The sequence below is a fragment of the Equus asinus genome, chromosome 24 (assembly GCF_041296235.1).
Source record: "Equus asinus isolate D_3611 breed Donkey chromosome 24, EquAss-T2T_v2, whole genome shotgun sequence".
NCBI lineage: Eukaryota > Metazoa > Chordata > Mammalia > Perissodactyla > Equidae > Equus > Equus asinus.
In genome coordinates, this window is record NC_091813.1 from 64,447,220 (window position 1) to 64,459,085 (window position 11,866).

An 11,866-nucleotide genomic window follows, 5' to 3' on the forward strand; every position below is an offset into this window, starting at 1 on the left:
TGATCTTAGATCAAAACAGTGCACAAACCAAGTTTCAGAAACTCACCAACTTTACACTCAGCTTTGCTCTTGAAGCCCTCCAAATTCTCCTCTTGGGTATATACCAGTCATAAAACATTCGTTTTCTTTATTATTTTCAGATTTCAAAACTAATAATATATTCATTATACATAATTCAAATATATGAAACACATAGTAGGGAAAGAAATGAAATACTCCTATAACCATTGTAATGGTTCAGTGCATACCTATCCACAGAGACAAGAGCACTTCTTGAGGCACGTTAAAAAACAATATAGACAGTTTCATAATTGTTAATGTCTTCCCTTCTGTTAATTTCTTGAATAACCTAAAAGCATGAACATGGAGTGAAGTTATTTTCAGCATTACACTCAAGTTGGAAGACAACCTGAGGGATACCCGACCCTAGCTCCCACCAAAGGATTTCTCTCAAAAGTATTTTTTAAGAGATGGTGACACAGTATTTAACACCTCCAGTGACAAACCTCATGAACCTACAACCTCAGGGGCAACTCATTCAATTTTAATACGTCTGATTGTTAGAAATGCATTTCTTACACTAAGCTATAATCTTCTACCCTTTAGTGTATGTTAATTGGGTCTTTTTCTTCCTTCTGGAGCCTAATAGGTAGCCTCTAACCCATACTTTTCGAGGAAGACCGTCCACTACGTCAAAGATAATGATGGTGTCGTTTCTAATTGTTCTTTCTTCAGGCAAAGCAGCGCCAGCTCTTTCCTAGAACTCAGCTACCCCGATTTCCAGAGAGTTCAACCATTTTTGCAATCCTCCTTCAGAGCGCTCCAGTTCACCCACACATCCTTGAAAAGTGTTATTATTCTAGAAGGTATTTTCTGGTGTGATTAGCCTAGCACAGAGTACTACATCAGTGTTAACTTCCCTCGACGTAAACAGCAGAGTTTATAGTCTAATATTGCATCTGTGGGTTTAGCAAGCACATCTTTCGAGCTTCAAATGAAATCACTATTAGACCTTTTTCACATGAATTCCAATTAAGTCCAATCGTACACATTTTGTACATACACAACTAATTTTTTAACCAAGTGTTTTAACTTTATTTGTATTCTCAGTGAATTTTTAACTTTTAGTTTCCTTTCATTATTTTAATATAATCCCATCTTTGGAGTCTTCATTCTGTAGCCAGTGTATTATCAACATGTTTTGAGTATGCTTAAATTTTTGTGATTGTAACTAATTCAACTTTATTAGTCCATCTTCTGCAGGGACATCATGAGAAACCTTACTATCATTCAGATGGACCATTTATTTAATACCCCCAACTAGAGGTCTAGAAAATCAAATGCAAAAGAAAATGCAGTCTTGTCAGTATAATCTGTGTTTATGGAAACCATGCTCGCCTCCAGTCATTAATGATTGCAAAGTGTTCCCAAATCAATTGCTTAAATTTTGTCCTCGAATTTTCTCAAAAATTGTTATCAATCTCTCCCATCTATACATTTAGCAGCCATCTTTTGCCCAAGTTGAAAAGCTAGGATATTTGTCTCCATGTAATCTTCTGATAATTCTGACATTCCGCTAAGTGACTGATTCATTATAATAATATCTGGTGTTTATTGAGAACTTTCAGTGTGCCACACACTCTGCTAAGTGCTTTGCATGCCTATTTCATTTAATCCTCACAAAACCCCACGCATTCGATTTCATGGTTCCCTTCTTCCTAAAGGAAACTGTCACTTGGAGAGGTTAAGGAGTGTGTCAAGGGCCACACGACGAACCTGACTATGTAGCAGGCAGTTCTGGGGTTCACACCAGCACTGCCTGCTTTTAACAGCTCAGCAGGTATTTCTTGAGGACCCGCCAAGCACATGGAATTGCCCCTGTACCTCTGGAAGATGTGGCAGCACTGACACGGTCATCAACTTGGAAACGTCCCGTCCATATCCTAATAAAATACTAATTACCCACCACCCCTGCTTCATTTCCCTTCCGCAACAACAGCTTTAGAGCATTTCACTGCTTGTTAGTAACCTTGGAGAATGGAGGAGGGAGGGGGAGGAGATCTATTTACATAGCTGGAAAGATGCTTGAGAATTTTTCCAAATATAACAGGAGTCCACTTTGTTACCATTAATTCTAACAAAAGATTTTAGAACAGAGAACTTCCCTTGGCTTAAATACAGGCTGAAAATTACCTGGGACCTTCCTGTAATAATGTTCCTTTGATGCCCTTTGACCATATATAACTTATAAAGTTTAGACTCTGCGTGGGCAGCTGTTCCTGCTGCTTAGAAAGACAGCAGCTAGGAGCAAGCGGAGAAGGGTGTGTAGGAATGGTAGAAGGCTGTGAGGAGGACAGAGATTTCTGGTTCAGCATATTTTGAGATACATCACTCCCCATACTTCTTCCATTGCCGCTCTTGTTTCGGCACCTACATTTGAGAAGATACTTAGAATCATTAACAAATTTGTTAAACTCATCTCAGAAGCGTTTCCATTCTAGGAAAACCCACTTTATTTCTGAATTTTACAAAATAACCTTAAATATCCAAGCACATACAAGCCCTTGCTTCGAACATCAAATGGTCACTGTGAATTGCTGTGTGTTGAATCCTGCTTTGCACCCCCATGCCCTATGCCTGGAATCTCCCAAGCTTGTGTAGGTTGACCACAAAGTCACCTGATTCCTATAAAAGAGCCTGACCACACAAGGTGAGTAGTTCCTGAACTAGTGTGCACATTAGAATTGCCTGGGAAACTTTACAATATATTAATGGCTGTGTCCACCTCCCAGAGGTTGTGGTTTAATTGGTCTGGGGGAGGTAGAGGGGCTTCCTGGACAGTGGAATCTTTGAAAGACCTCTCAAGTGATTCTAACATTCAGAAAGTTTGGGAACTTCTGACAGAGAAAGTACCTTTCCCAGTTCTCAGTTCTCTCTTAGCTCTGCCTGCTCGTTACTGGACTGCAATCTGCCATAGCGTGGATCCATCTTGGCCCTGTCCAAAGGGATCTGGATGTCCAAGGCACCAGGAGGCCTAGGTGCTACATGGTTTCATCAACCACGAGTTTCCATGGATGAGTGGGTTTCAGTGCATGAACTTTGCAGGGGGAAAGAAGGCATCAATTTAGTCATATCTAAGAAATTGAGATTTCACTTTTAGTTTGAAAATTGCCTGAGAGATGGAAATCTTCCCCAGACACATGTGTTTTTGTTGATCTAGCTTCTCAAAGTTTTTAGCTCTCTAACATTATCGAAGATGAGAAGGAACACAGAGTAGAAGAGAAAAACATTCACACCTATTATTAAGAAAGAAACTTCTACAAAATCACCAAGTCTCTAGATCAAAGTTTGAAAGACTCTAGTTGAGCTTACTAAACATCTGTGTAACAATGCCACAGAAATAGAAAGGAGAGCTCATGTGGTTCAGACACATTTGAAAAAACACTAATTATATTTCCTCCAGGTAGGCAGTTTCCTATATTCAAGGTCTACTCAGTTCTTTGATGCCCAGGCCAGATAATCTTTTTCATGGTATATAATACTTTGAGTTATAAACACTATGGTTAATCTCGAAAGACAACCTTTAAAACTTAGGACACTTGTTTCCCTTCATGTTTTGATTATAAGCATCCTAATCTGAAGCAGCCACACAGGTGCCCCTACCACGTCACCCTATTTTAATTCTCTGCACAGCACTTACCACTTTCTGATATTTTCCTTGCTTATTTATTTTTCACCCCCACCAACTACGAGCTCCATGATACCACTGATTTCATCTCACTCAATGCTGCGCCCCCAGCATCTAGAATTGTTCAATAACAGTCAGTAAATATTGGTTGAATGAGTGAATGAACATTCCAACATTCTCCACCCACAGGTGAGCACATTACTGAAACAGTCACATGAAAGTCACAAATGATTCCCACGCTGTGTGACCTCAAGCCTCAAGTTTATACACATACAAAGTGGGAGAAATCAGATATTGACCTCCTAAGGCAAACATGAAAACTACATGAGATAACACACTTTAAGGACTTATAACATATGACATATATTAAGAACTCAATCAATGAAAAATCATATCATAGAAATGCATATCTGTGACATTTGTAGTGGAACGAAAGTATTAAAAGAAATACTATGATTTTATTTTATCAATCTGTCTAAAAATGTATTTTATTATACATGTTCTTTCACTATTGAGGAAGAAAACTGGAATATTTTTATGTAAGCTGCTGCTTGCTTGCAGGGAAGAAAGTACACTGAACCAGGATGCAGAGGAAATGAATGTAGCCTGCTGACCTGTCTGGCCTCCAACAAGCCATTTACTAGGCTATCTATCTAAGGCTATCTAAGGCTCAGTTTCTTACCTGTAAAATTGAGGGGGAGAAGGGTAGTTTAGTAAATTTGAGGGGAATCAGCCAAACTCTGAGCTCTGAAGAGCACCAAGTAAATACCAAAAACATCAATATTTAACCAGTAAAAACAGAAGTTGTTTAAAGATTTTCTCATAATTTTTGGCTACATTAGATGAATAAGAAAGACCTCAATAATAAATTAAATTTGCTGTGTACATTAATGTATAGCACTCTGATATATAATCCCAATTTTACATTTAACAAAAATTATTCGCTTGAAGTTATTTTGGCAGAATTCTCTGCTTATGTGCTGTATGCTGTCCTTACCAGCAGCCTTTTTTTTTTTTTTTTATCTACTCTAGAATTTAACAAATTAAAAAGACATGGATTTGGAAGATGCTTCCTGGAGAAATATTTTTCTGTTTAAAAGTTCTATACTAGTTAAAGTTACAATAAACAGCATTGTGAAGCATCAATATGCAGTTTTTTAAAAATATGGATCAAAACATTTCCAAACACATGATGATGTATAATGAATTCATCTCTTTTACCAGCAACTTTATTTTAATAGGGCTCTATTACAAATGATGAATCAATAAATCACGGTTCACTTTCTTTGCAGTGGACCGTTGCATCTCCTTGCAAGAATCCAGGAATATGTCATTGGTTGCCTGAAGCCTTGAACGTTGCTGGTGACCTCAGGTGCATTGGCTCTTAGGTCTGCCCGGTTCCTCGGGCTGGCATTACGAAATCATCTATTCTCCCAGGGAGAACCACACAGCTGAAGAGCATCAGCATGTGTTCGCACATGACACTGGAGCATGTGTCCGAATTACTAATGCACAAAGCATGAAGCTTCGAGAGGTCCCTTGTCATCTGGAAATTGGGGGGCGGGGCGGACAGGGACACTATAATCTGAAGACTTATAAATATCTCTTAACAAAGCCCCAGCTGAGCTGTGTCAGGGTTGCGCACTCTCTTCATCTTTCCCTTACAGCTTTCAATTTGCTTTCCAAACATTTCTTTGTTGCCGTTGGCTGGGGTGCACTTAAAAGAAGCACATCGTTAACCGCAAAGAATGCTCGCTGTTTTCTGTTGATTTCAAATCGGCTCCAAGCACTTCCTCAGCGAGCCGCCCCGCAGCAATTAGCCTGCTGCAGAAGACTTCTCATCACAGAAAGGCTTCAGTTTTAGAGGCAGCCAACAAGCAAGGCTGTAACAAATGATGACATATGTTTCAGCCTCCATTCACGAGTGATTTATACCCCCAGAGGAAGAGGGACTCAATTTTTGTGCAAATTCTACGGGCACGCCCGACAATGCTGCTCTCTTCTCTAACCCGCACAAACTGGGCATTCATCACCCCGGATTACTTTTCTCAAATAGGGACTCACAGTTGCTAAGTGGCTCCGGTGGGGGTGGAATTGCTCTGTGTCAAAAAGGGGCAAAGTACAAGGAAAGGACACGAATCCATCAGGGAAGTGAGAGCTGAGTTAACTCATTGAGACAAAATGGTGAGGTTTTCAAAAGCCAACGCAAAAGGAGAGACTGCGTCCCACCCCCACCCCTGGCAGTTTTGGGGAAGACAGTGTAGAAACTGACCCCAGCTGCATCCCAGGGGTAATGTTTCCCCAAGTGGAAGCCGCTCCCGAACAATTTATCCCATAGATTACATGGAGGCAGGCTTCACTTCACAACCACATTGCTCTCTTTTCTTTCCTGTTTTGATTGTACCTGGTTATACACCATTTGAGGAACTATCTCCAGCTAGGGTCAGAGGGTTACAAAATGGGAAGGGCAAATTTCCATAATGCCTCCTCTCTGGGTACAGTAGTCTGTTGTCTTGAGGCAAGGAAACCAACATCTGATCTTTCCCTCCACACGCCTACAAGCAAATGTCACACTGCCCTCTGGAGGCAGTCTCACTGGGTCTAACCCTGAATTAGTGATGGCATCCATTGGACAGTATGGGTTGGAGAAGTTCAGAACTCTTTTTCGGGGGTGGAGAGGGGCGGAGAGGTGGAGGGAGTATGCAATAGGACAGTGGAGAAATTATCAAGTGTTCACTAACTTCTTATGAGTGGGGGTGTGTGTGTGTGTGTGTGAGAGAGAGAGAGAGAACGAGGAAAAGGAAAGAAGGTGGACAAGTAAACATTGGCCCTCAGTCTCAGCAGTGTCAAGAGAGGGTGGATGCATGTAGGCAGGTACTCAAAAGTGGCGATAGGAAGGCGACTGTGGCTAGTCAGTGAGGGTGGCTGTAGTAGAATGGGTTTTCCAAAGATGGTCACGCTAATACACTCCATTCCCCTACGTCCCCTCTTAAATCCAGTGAGACTGTGACTACAGCAGAAGACACATACGTGACTCAAAGGCTAACTTATGAAAGGCTACACAGTTTCCACCGGGGCCTCTTGGGATGTTCACTCCTGGGACCCAGTCACTCTGCTGTGGGGAAGCCGAGCAGCTACACGGAGAGGCCACGTTCCCACCACAGCACCGGCTGGGGTCTCAGCCAACGGCCAGCACCAACTGCCAGTCAGACAAGCCAGTGAGCAAGGCTTCAGATGATTCCAGCCACTCACCTCGGAGTTGACACCAAGTGGAGCAGAAAGATCTGTCCCCACCACGCCCTGCTCAACCTACAGATTTGTGCGCCAACTAAGTGTTGTCATTGTGTTAAGCTGCTGTGTTTTGGGGTGGTTTGCCACACAACAACAGACAACCAAAACAACAGGCAAGGTCCCCTCTGACACTGGACAGAATATTCTTGGCACAGAAGAAACCTGAAAAGAAATGGACCTGCCTCTCTGACTTTCATGGATTTTCTTAATTTGGCTTGATTCTGTGCGGACCTTTCCTCTTGGTCCCAGATTAAGTCATTCATGGGCTGTATCTCAGCTGAACTTGTCTGTGTATGTGTGCTACATGGCGCTTTGTATGAGCCTGACCTGTGGCCAGTATTTAGTAATCAGAAGATTTTACTTACACACACAAAAAATCTAAATTTCTGTCTTCTCTCAAGAAAAACAAAACAAACAGGATCTGGCAATACTTGATTTACATTCCCACATAACACTAGTTCACTCACAAAACCTCAGGTTTCCTCAAGGTCCCTCGGTCGCCCCTCAGTTCTCTGTCGAATTACATCCCGCCTGTTTCCCTCAGGCCCCATCGCTCTCTCACATTTGTGACCTGACCTCCACAGGCCTTTGGGTTTGTGACATCTATTTAGCCAACAATTGTCTACCTGGTTGGCTGGGATTCATTCTTATATAGTTATCCAGGAGTTAACATCCTACTGAAGAGTTTAAGATAATCAGAAAAATTAAAGTCAGAACTATAAAAGAATAAAATATATCTAAAGGTCAAGTTTTAAAAAATTAAATAAGAAAGTATGAAATGAAATACATGAAAAAAGTCACCAGGGGAGGTGAGTGGGATGTCAACATAGGTTATCATCATCCAGCTTGATACCATCTCCAACCATCAGTGGCTGCTGCACCTACAGTGACGCCCCAGAAGCCAACGTTTTTTGTTTCATTGTTTCTCGTAAAGTTTGTACTCCCTGGGAGTAAAATTACACGAAATCCAAAGTCGACTAATGGAATCACATACACTATGATGAAGAAGATATTTACCTTGATATAGGTGCTGATTATACCCTTATCATACCACGGAATGAAGAATCCCAAATAAATAGTTTCTAGGGAAAAGATTCAATTTCAAGTGTTGGAAAATGGAATCACCCAGCCTGAATGACCCAGATGGATACATTTCTTTGTATTTTTAGTCTTCCATATCTTTAATTTTATTAAAAAGGTTTTTAATGAATTGTCTTTCCACTTAACTAATTAGCATAATTTTACTGTATTTCATGTTCTAAAATGAGTAGGATGTATAAGGAAATGGAATATTAAAGGATCTCAGTCAACTGAAAATGATTGTATTTATATACAAAAATAAGGATTTTATTTCCTTAGGAATATAAATAGAGGGGAGAAAGCCTATGTCTTGCTTATTAAATATACTGGGAAAGTGTCCGTTTCTAAGTTTTATCTCATAGCAATATGTATTCACTCTTTACTTTAAGAAAGGTTCAAAATCAATCTAAAGACCTCTTAATTAATTCTTACGCAATCTCTGTGAAGAACCAGCAGCACTGTGAAGACACTGTAGCTTAACAAAGTGTCTGTTTACAGGGAACCCATCACTGCATGATGAAACAGGACTCTAGCCTCGGCCTTTCATTTCATATCAAATTGGGTGGGCTTTCTAGAAATGCTACTTTTTGGGAAAAACAATATCAAGTTATCTTTGAAAGTACACCCTGCTTTATGAAATTACCACAGTACAATTTCCCATGTGTGCTTCAAAAAAACATGCAAAGATAGTTAAGGGGCATATTACAATCCCCACCCTAAAAAATCAAAAAGAGTTGGCTCAAATAGGTAGTTAAATAAAGTATTGTTACTTCATATGGCAAGAAAGTTATTCAGCCAGGGAGGCCTGTGTTTGGGGTCAAACTCTTGGTTTACAAATTTAATGTCTGAGATGCTGCAGCAGGAGAAAATTTATACATCAATGACTTCAACAGACTGCAATCCTCATAAAACTTTATTTTATTGCAGCAGTAGAGTACTTATTTAGGGAGGAAAGGATTAATTTGTGAAAAAATCGACACCAGGGTGGTTTTGAAGTTTTTATTGATGTCATTTCCTTTGTTTCCAGCCAAAGGTAGCATTCAAATTTGATGGCATCTCAGTCAGAACGTCGTGGAAATCAAATTTAGAAGTCAGGAATAAAATTACTGAGAAATGCATTGTGAAATCCACCTGGTACATTGGTTTTCCCATCATCACAGCGTTAACACAATGCCACAACAGCCAGGAGTTTTCATCCAGATCAAGAGAGGGCTGGTTAGCACAGGGCAGCATTTGGATGAACTTTGGTAAGTAACAAAGAGCATGCACGCATTTACTAAGATGTTATGTCATCTGGGAAAAGTGTCCAAATGCTGGTCAAGATCAAACAAACAAGATCAAAGAGAAAACCTAACTACCTTATCATTCCGGTCATCTCACGTCTTTTTTTTTTTTTTTTTTTTCTTGTTCATAAAGACATCTATGAACAGGCAACATCTCTACTCTGGCTCTTTCAAAGCAACTCAGCAGCTGTCAAATTAACTTTGCTGGCTGCTAAAGTAAGGGGAAAGTTTTGCCCCTTCATAGGGGACTTTGCCTGGGGACTCGGTTTTGCAGGTCTTCAAATGCGGCTTCCTAAGCGGCTCTCGGAACAGCAGAGTTCCTAACCGATTCTTGATTCTTGGGGACCTTTCATTTATCTCTGGGGTGAGGTAGCTGACATCAGCCCCGTGCCTCGGGGCTCCAAAATCGCTGTGATTTGGGAAATTCTGAGATCCCCGACCCTAGACAGCAAGAAAGCAAAGTGCTTAGGCTCTCTGGCCCCTCCAACCCTGAGAGAACCGTCCTGTTAGGTCCCCAAAGCCAGGGTTCCTCTGTTTTCCCATCAAGGGACGCAGGCGGATGCGTGGCAGGTGTGTACGTGGAGGTCTATTTATTAATGGGGCGCTGGGGACCGGAAAGTGATCCAAGATGGAAAACTGCCTGCGGTCCCCCGTGCTCCGCTTCCCGGGGGTACACCTCAGAGCTGGCGGCGGCGACGGGGCCCCGGGGTGCAGGAGCGACGGCGGGGGGAGCGCGCGGGGCTGGCGCTGCGGGGTGACAGCGTGTAGCCCGGGCCGAGAACGCGGGGCCCCGGGGCGCTGCAACCGCGCCTCCCCGGGTGCGGCGGGCTCGGGAGGGGCCGCTTACCTGCAGGTAGGGCCGCCCGTGGGCCACCCCGCCGACGACGATGTCGGCCGCGGCCATGGCCCCGGTGGGCGAGAAGCCGAAGCCCACGTAGCCAGCGGTGCGCACCTCGAGGCGGAAGGCGAGCCGGCCGCCCCGCGGGCCCCAGCTCAGCCAGTACCCGCCGTCGGGGTCGAGGAGCGTGCGGTGCGGCAGGGGCCGGCCCGAGCCCCCCGCCGCCGCGCCGCCCAGCAGCGCCCCCAGCAGCAGCAGCGGCCCGGCGCGCATCCTCGGGCGCTGCCGCCCGGCACCTGGGCTCCCGCCGACTGGCGCGGGGCGGCCCGAGGAGCAGCGGCGGGAGCCGGGCCCGCCCCTCGGCCTCCGCCCGCCCTCGGCCGCGGGAGGGGCAGCACCGCGCGCCCTCCCCGCCCCGGCTGCGTGCCAGGCCCTTCCCGCCGATCCACCTGCCGCCCCGCGCCCCCGACTCGGTCCCCGCGGTCTGGGATCGGCGGGGAGGGCAGCGAGGGGCGTCCGGGAAGGAGAGGGAGGAGGCAGAAGCCAAGAAAAGCGAGAGGGAGGCGTGAGTTGGGGGAGAGCTTGGCACTTGTAGGGGAACGGGGAGGGATCCCCGGGAAAGAATGGGAAACTGATGAGAGAGGGCAAGTTCAGCCTAGCCGGGGAGGGGAGGAGTCGAAGGATCAAAAGGCGTAATCCTGGGTTCAGTGGAGGGAAAGCGAGAAAGTCCCGTCCAGGGTAACAGTAGCATCTCTCTATCCGTTGCTATTGATCTCCCGGAGCCATTGTACCCAGCGATGCCCCCAGGGAGGGACAGGGATCACCTCCTCCAGCGCACGTCCCTGGCCCTTCCACCCCGCGAGCCCCCGTCTGGGAAGTCTTGTTCCTGGCTGCAGGAGTCAGCGCCCCGCCCCATGCTTGCCTGCTGTTTGTTTGGGTTCGGTTTGGTTTGGTTTTGAGGGGGCGAATTCTGCCAAACTACTTTGCCATCAGCAGAGTAGGTCAGGGTTGAAACATCATTTGGGAGTCAGATTTTACTTTGAAATCCTCTTTTCCTGCTATTTCAAGTTCTGGCCGTAGTCATGTTTATTAAAAAGGGTTTTTTTTTTTTTGTCTCGACCTTCGACCACATCACTCCTGTCTTCGGCATAACTACTGAACGTGGCAACTGTAAATTGCCTTCTTTATTTATTCATTTATTTATACTCTGCCATGTTTCAAAAAAGTTTTAAGATGGCTTAGAAAAATACAAACAATACAAAATAGAAAAACAAGTAAGCTAGAGGAAAAAATATGGATATGTGCTCTTTGCTCTGGATTTGGAGGCCCCGCACAAACCTCCTATACTGCTCTCTCTTCAAGTCATGTTTCAGCCTGGTTTTCTTGCTCTAGTTGTTAATTCCCATTTCTGTTCCCATAACTTTTCCAAACTTATCATCATTCATCAAAACTGTGTTCTCCCAAGGATTCAGGCATATTTGACCCTGTCTGGAAGGCACCTTCAAGTGGATGTGCTTACCAGGGAGTTCAAGGAGTGCGGCCTGAGAAGGGGCTCATCCCCGAGGAGAGAGGGGATCCAGGGATCCAGGTCCATGGGATTAGCCAGTGGCCCTAGTCCAACATCAGAGAAGAGTGATGTTGAATCCTTGGGACAAGGCAAGAGATAAAAGAGCCTGTGAAGCTTTA

At 44.2% G+C, this 11,866-nt stretch overlaps 1 protein-coding gene across 2 annotated transcripts in view; it reads right to left on the bottom strand.

Annotated features, from left to right (window-relative positions):
* MOXD1 (monooxygenase DBH like 1) overlaps positions 1 to 10,515 on the bottom strand; it is an 82,290-nt gene extending 71,775 nt beyond the window's left edge. For both annotated transcript variants that reach the window (XM_070496393.1, XM_014828894.3), the window contains exon 1: positions 10,190 to 10,515. In XM_070496393.1, the coding sequence (XP_070352494.1) occupies positions 10,190 to 10,453 (264 nt within the window). In that variant the 5' untranslated portion in view covers positions 10,454 to 10,515. The remainder of the gene's footprint in view (positions 1 to 10,189) is intronic.
* Between the last annotated feature and the right edge of the window lie 1,351 nt (positions 10,516 to 11,866).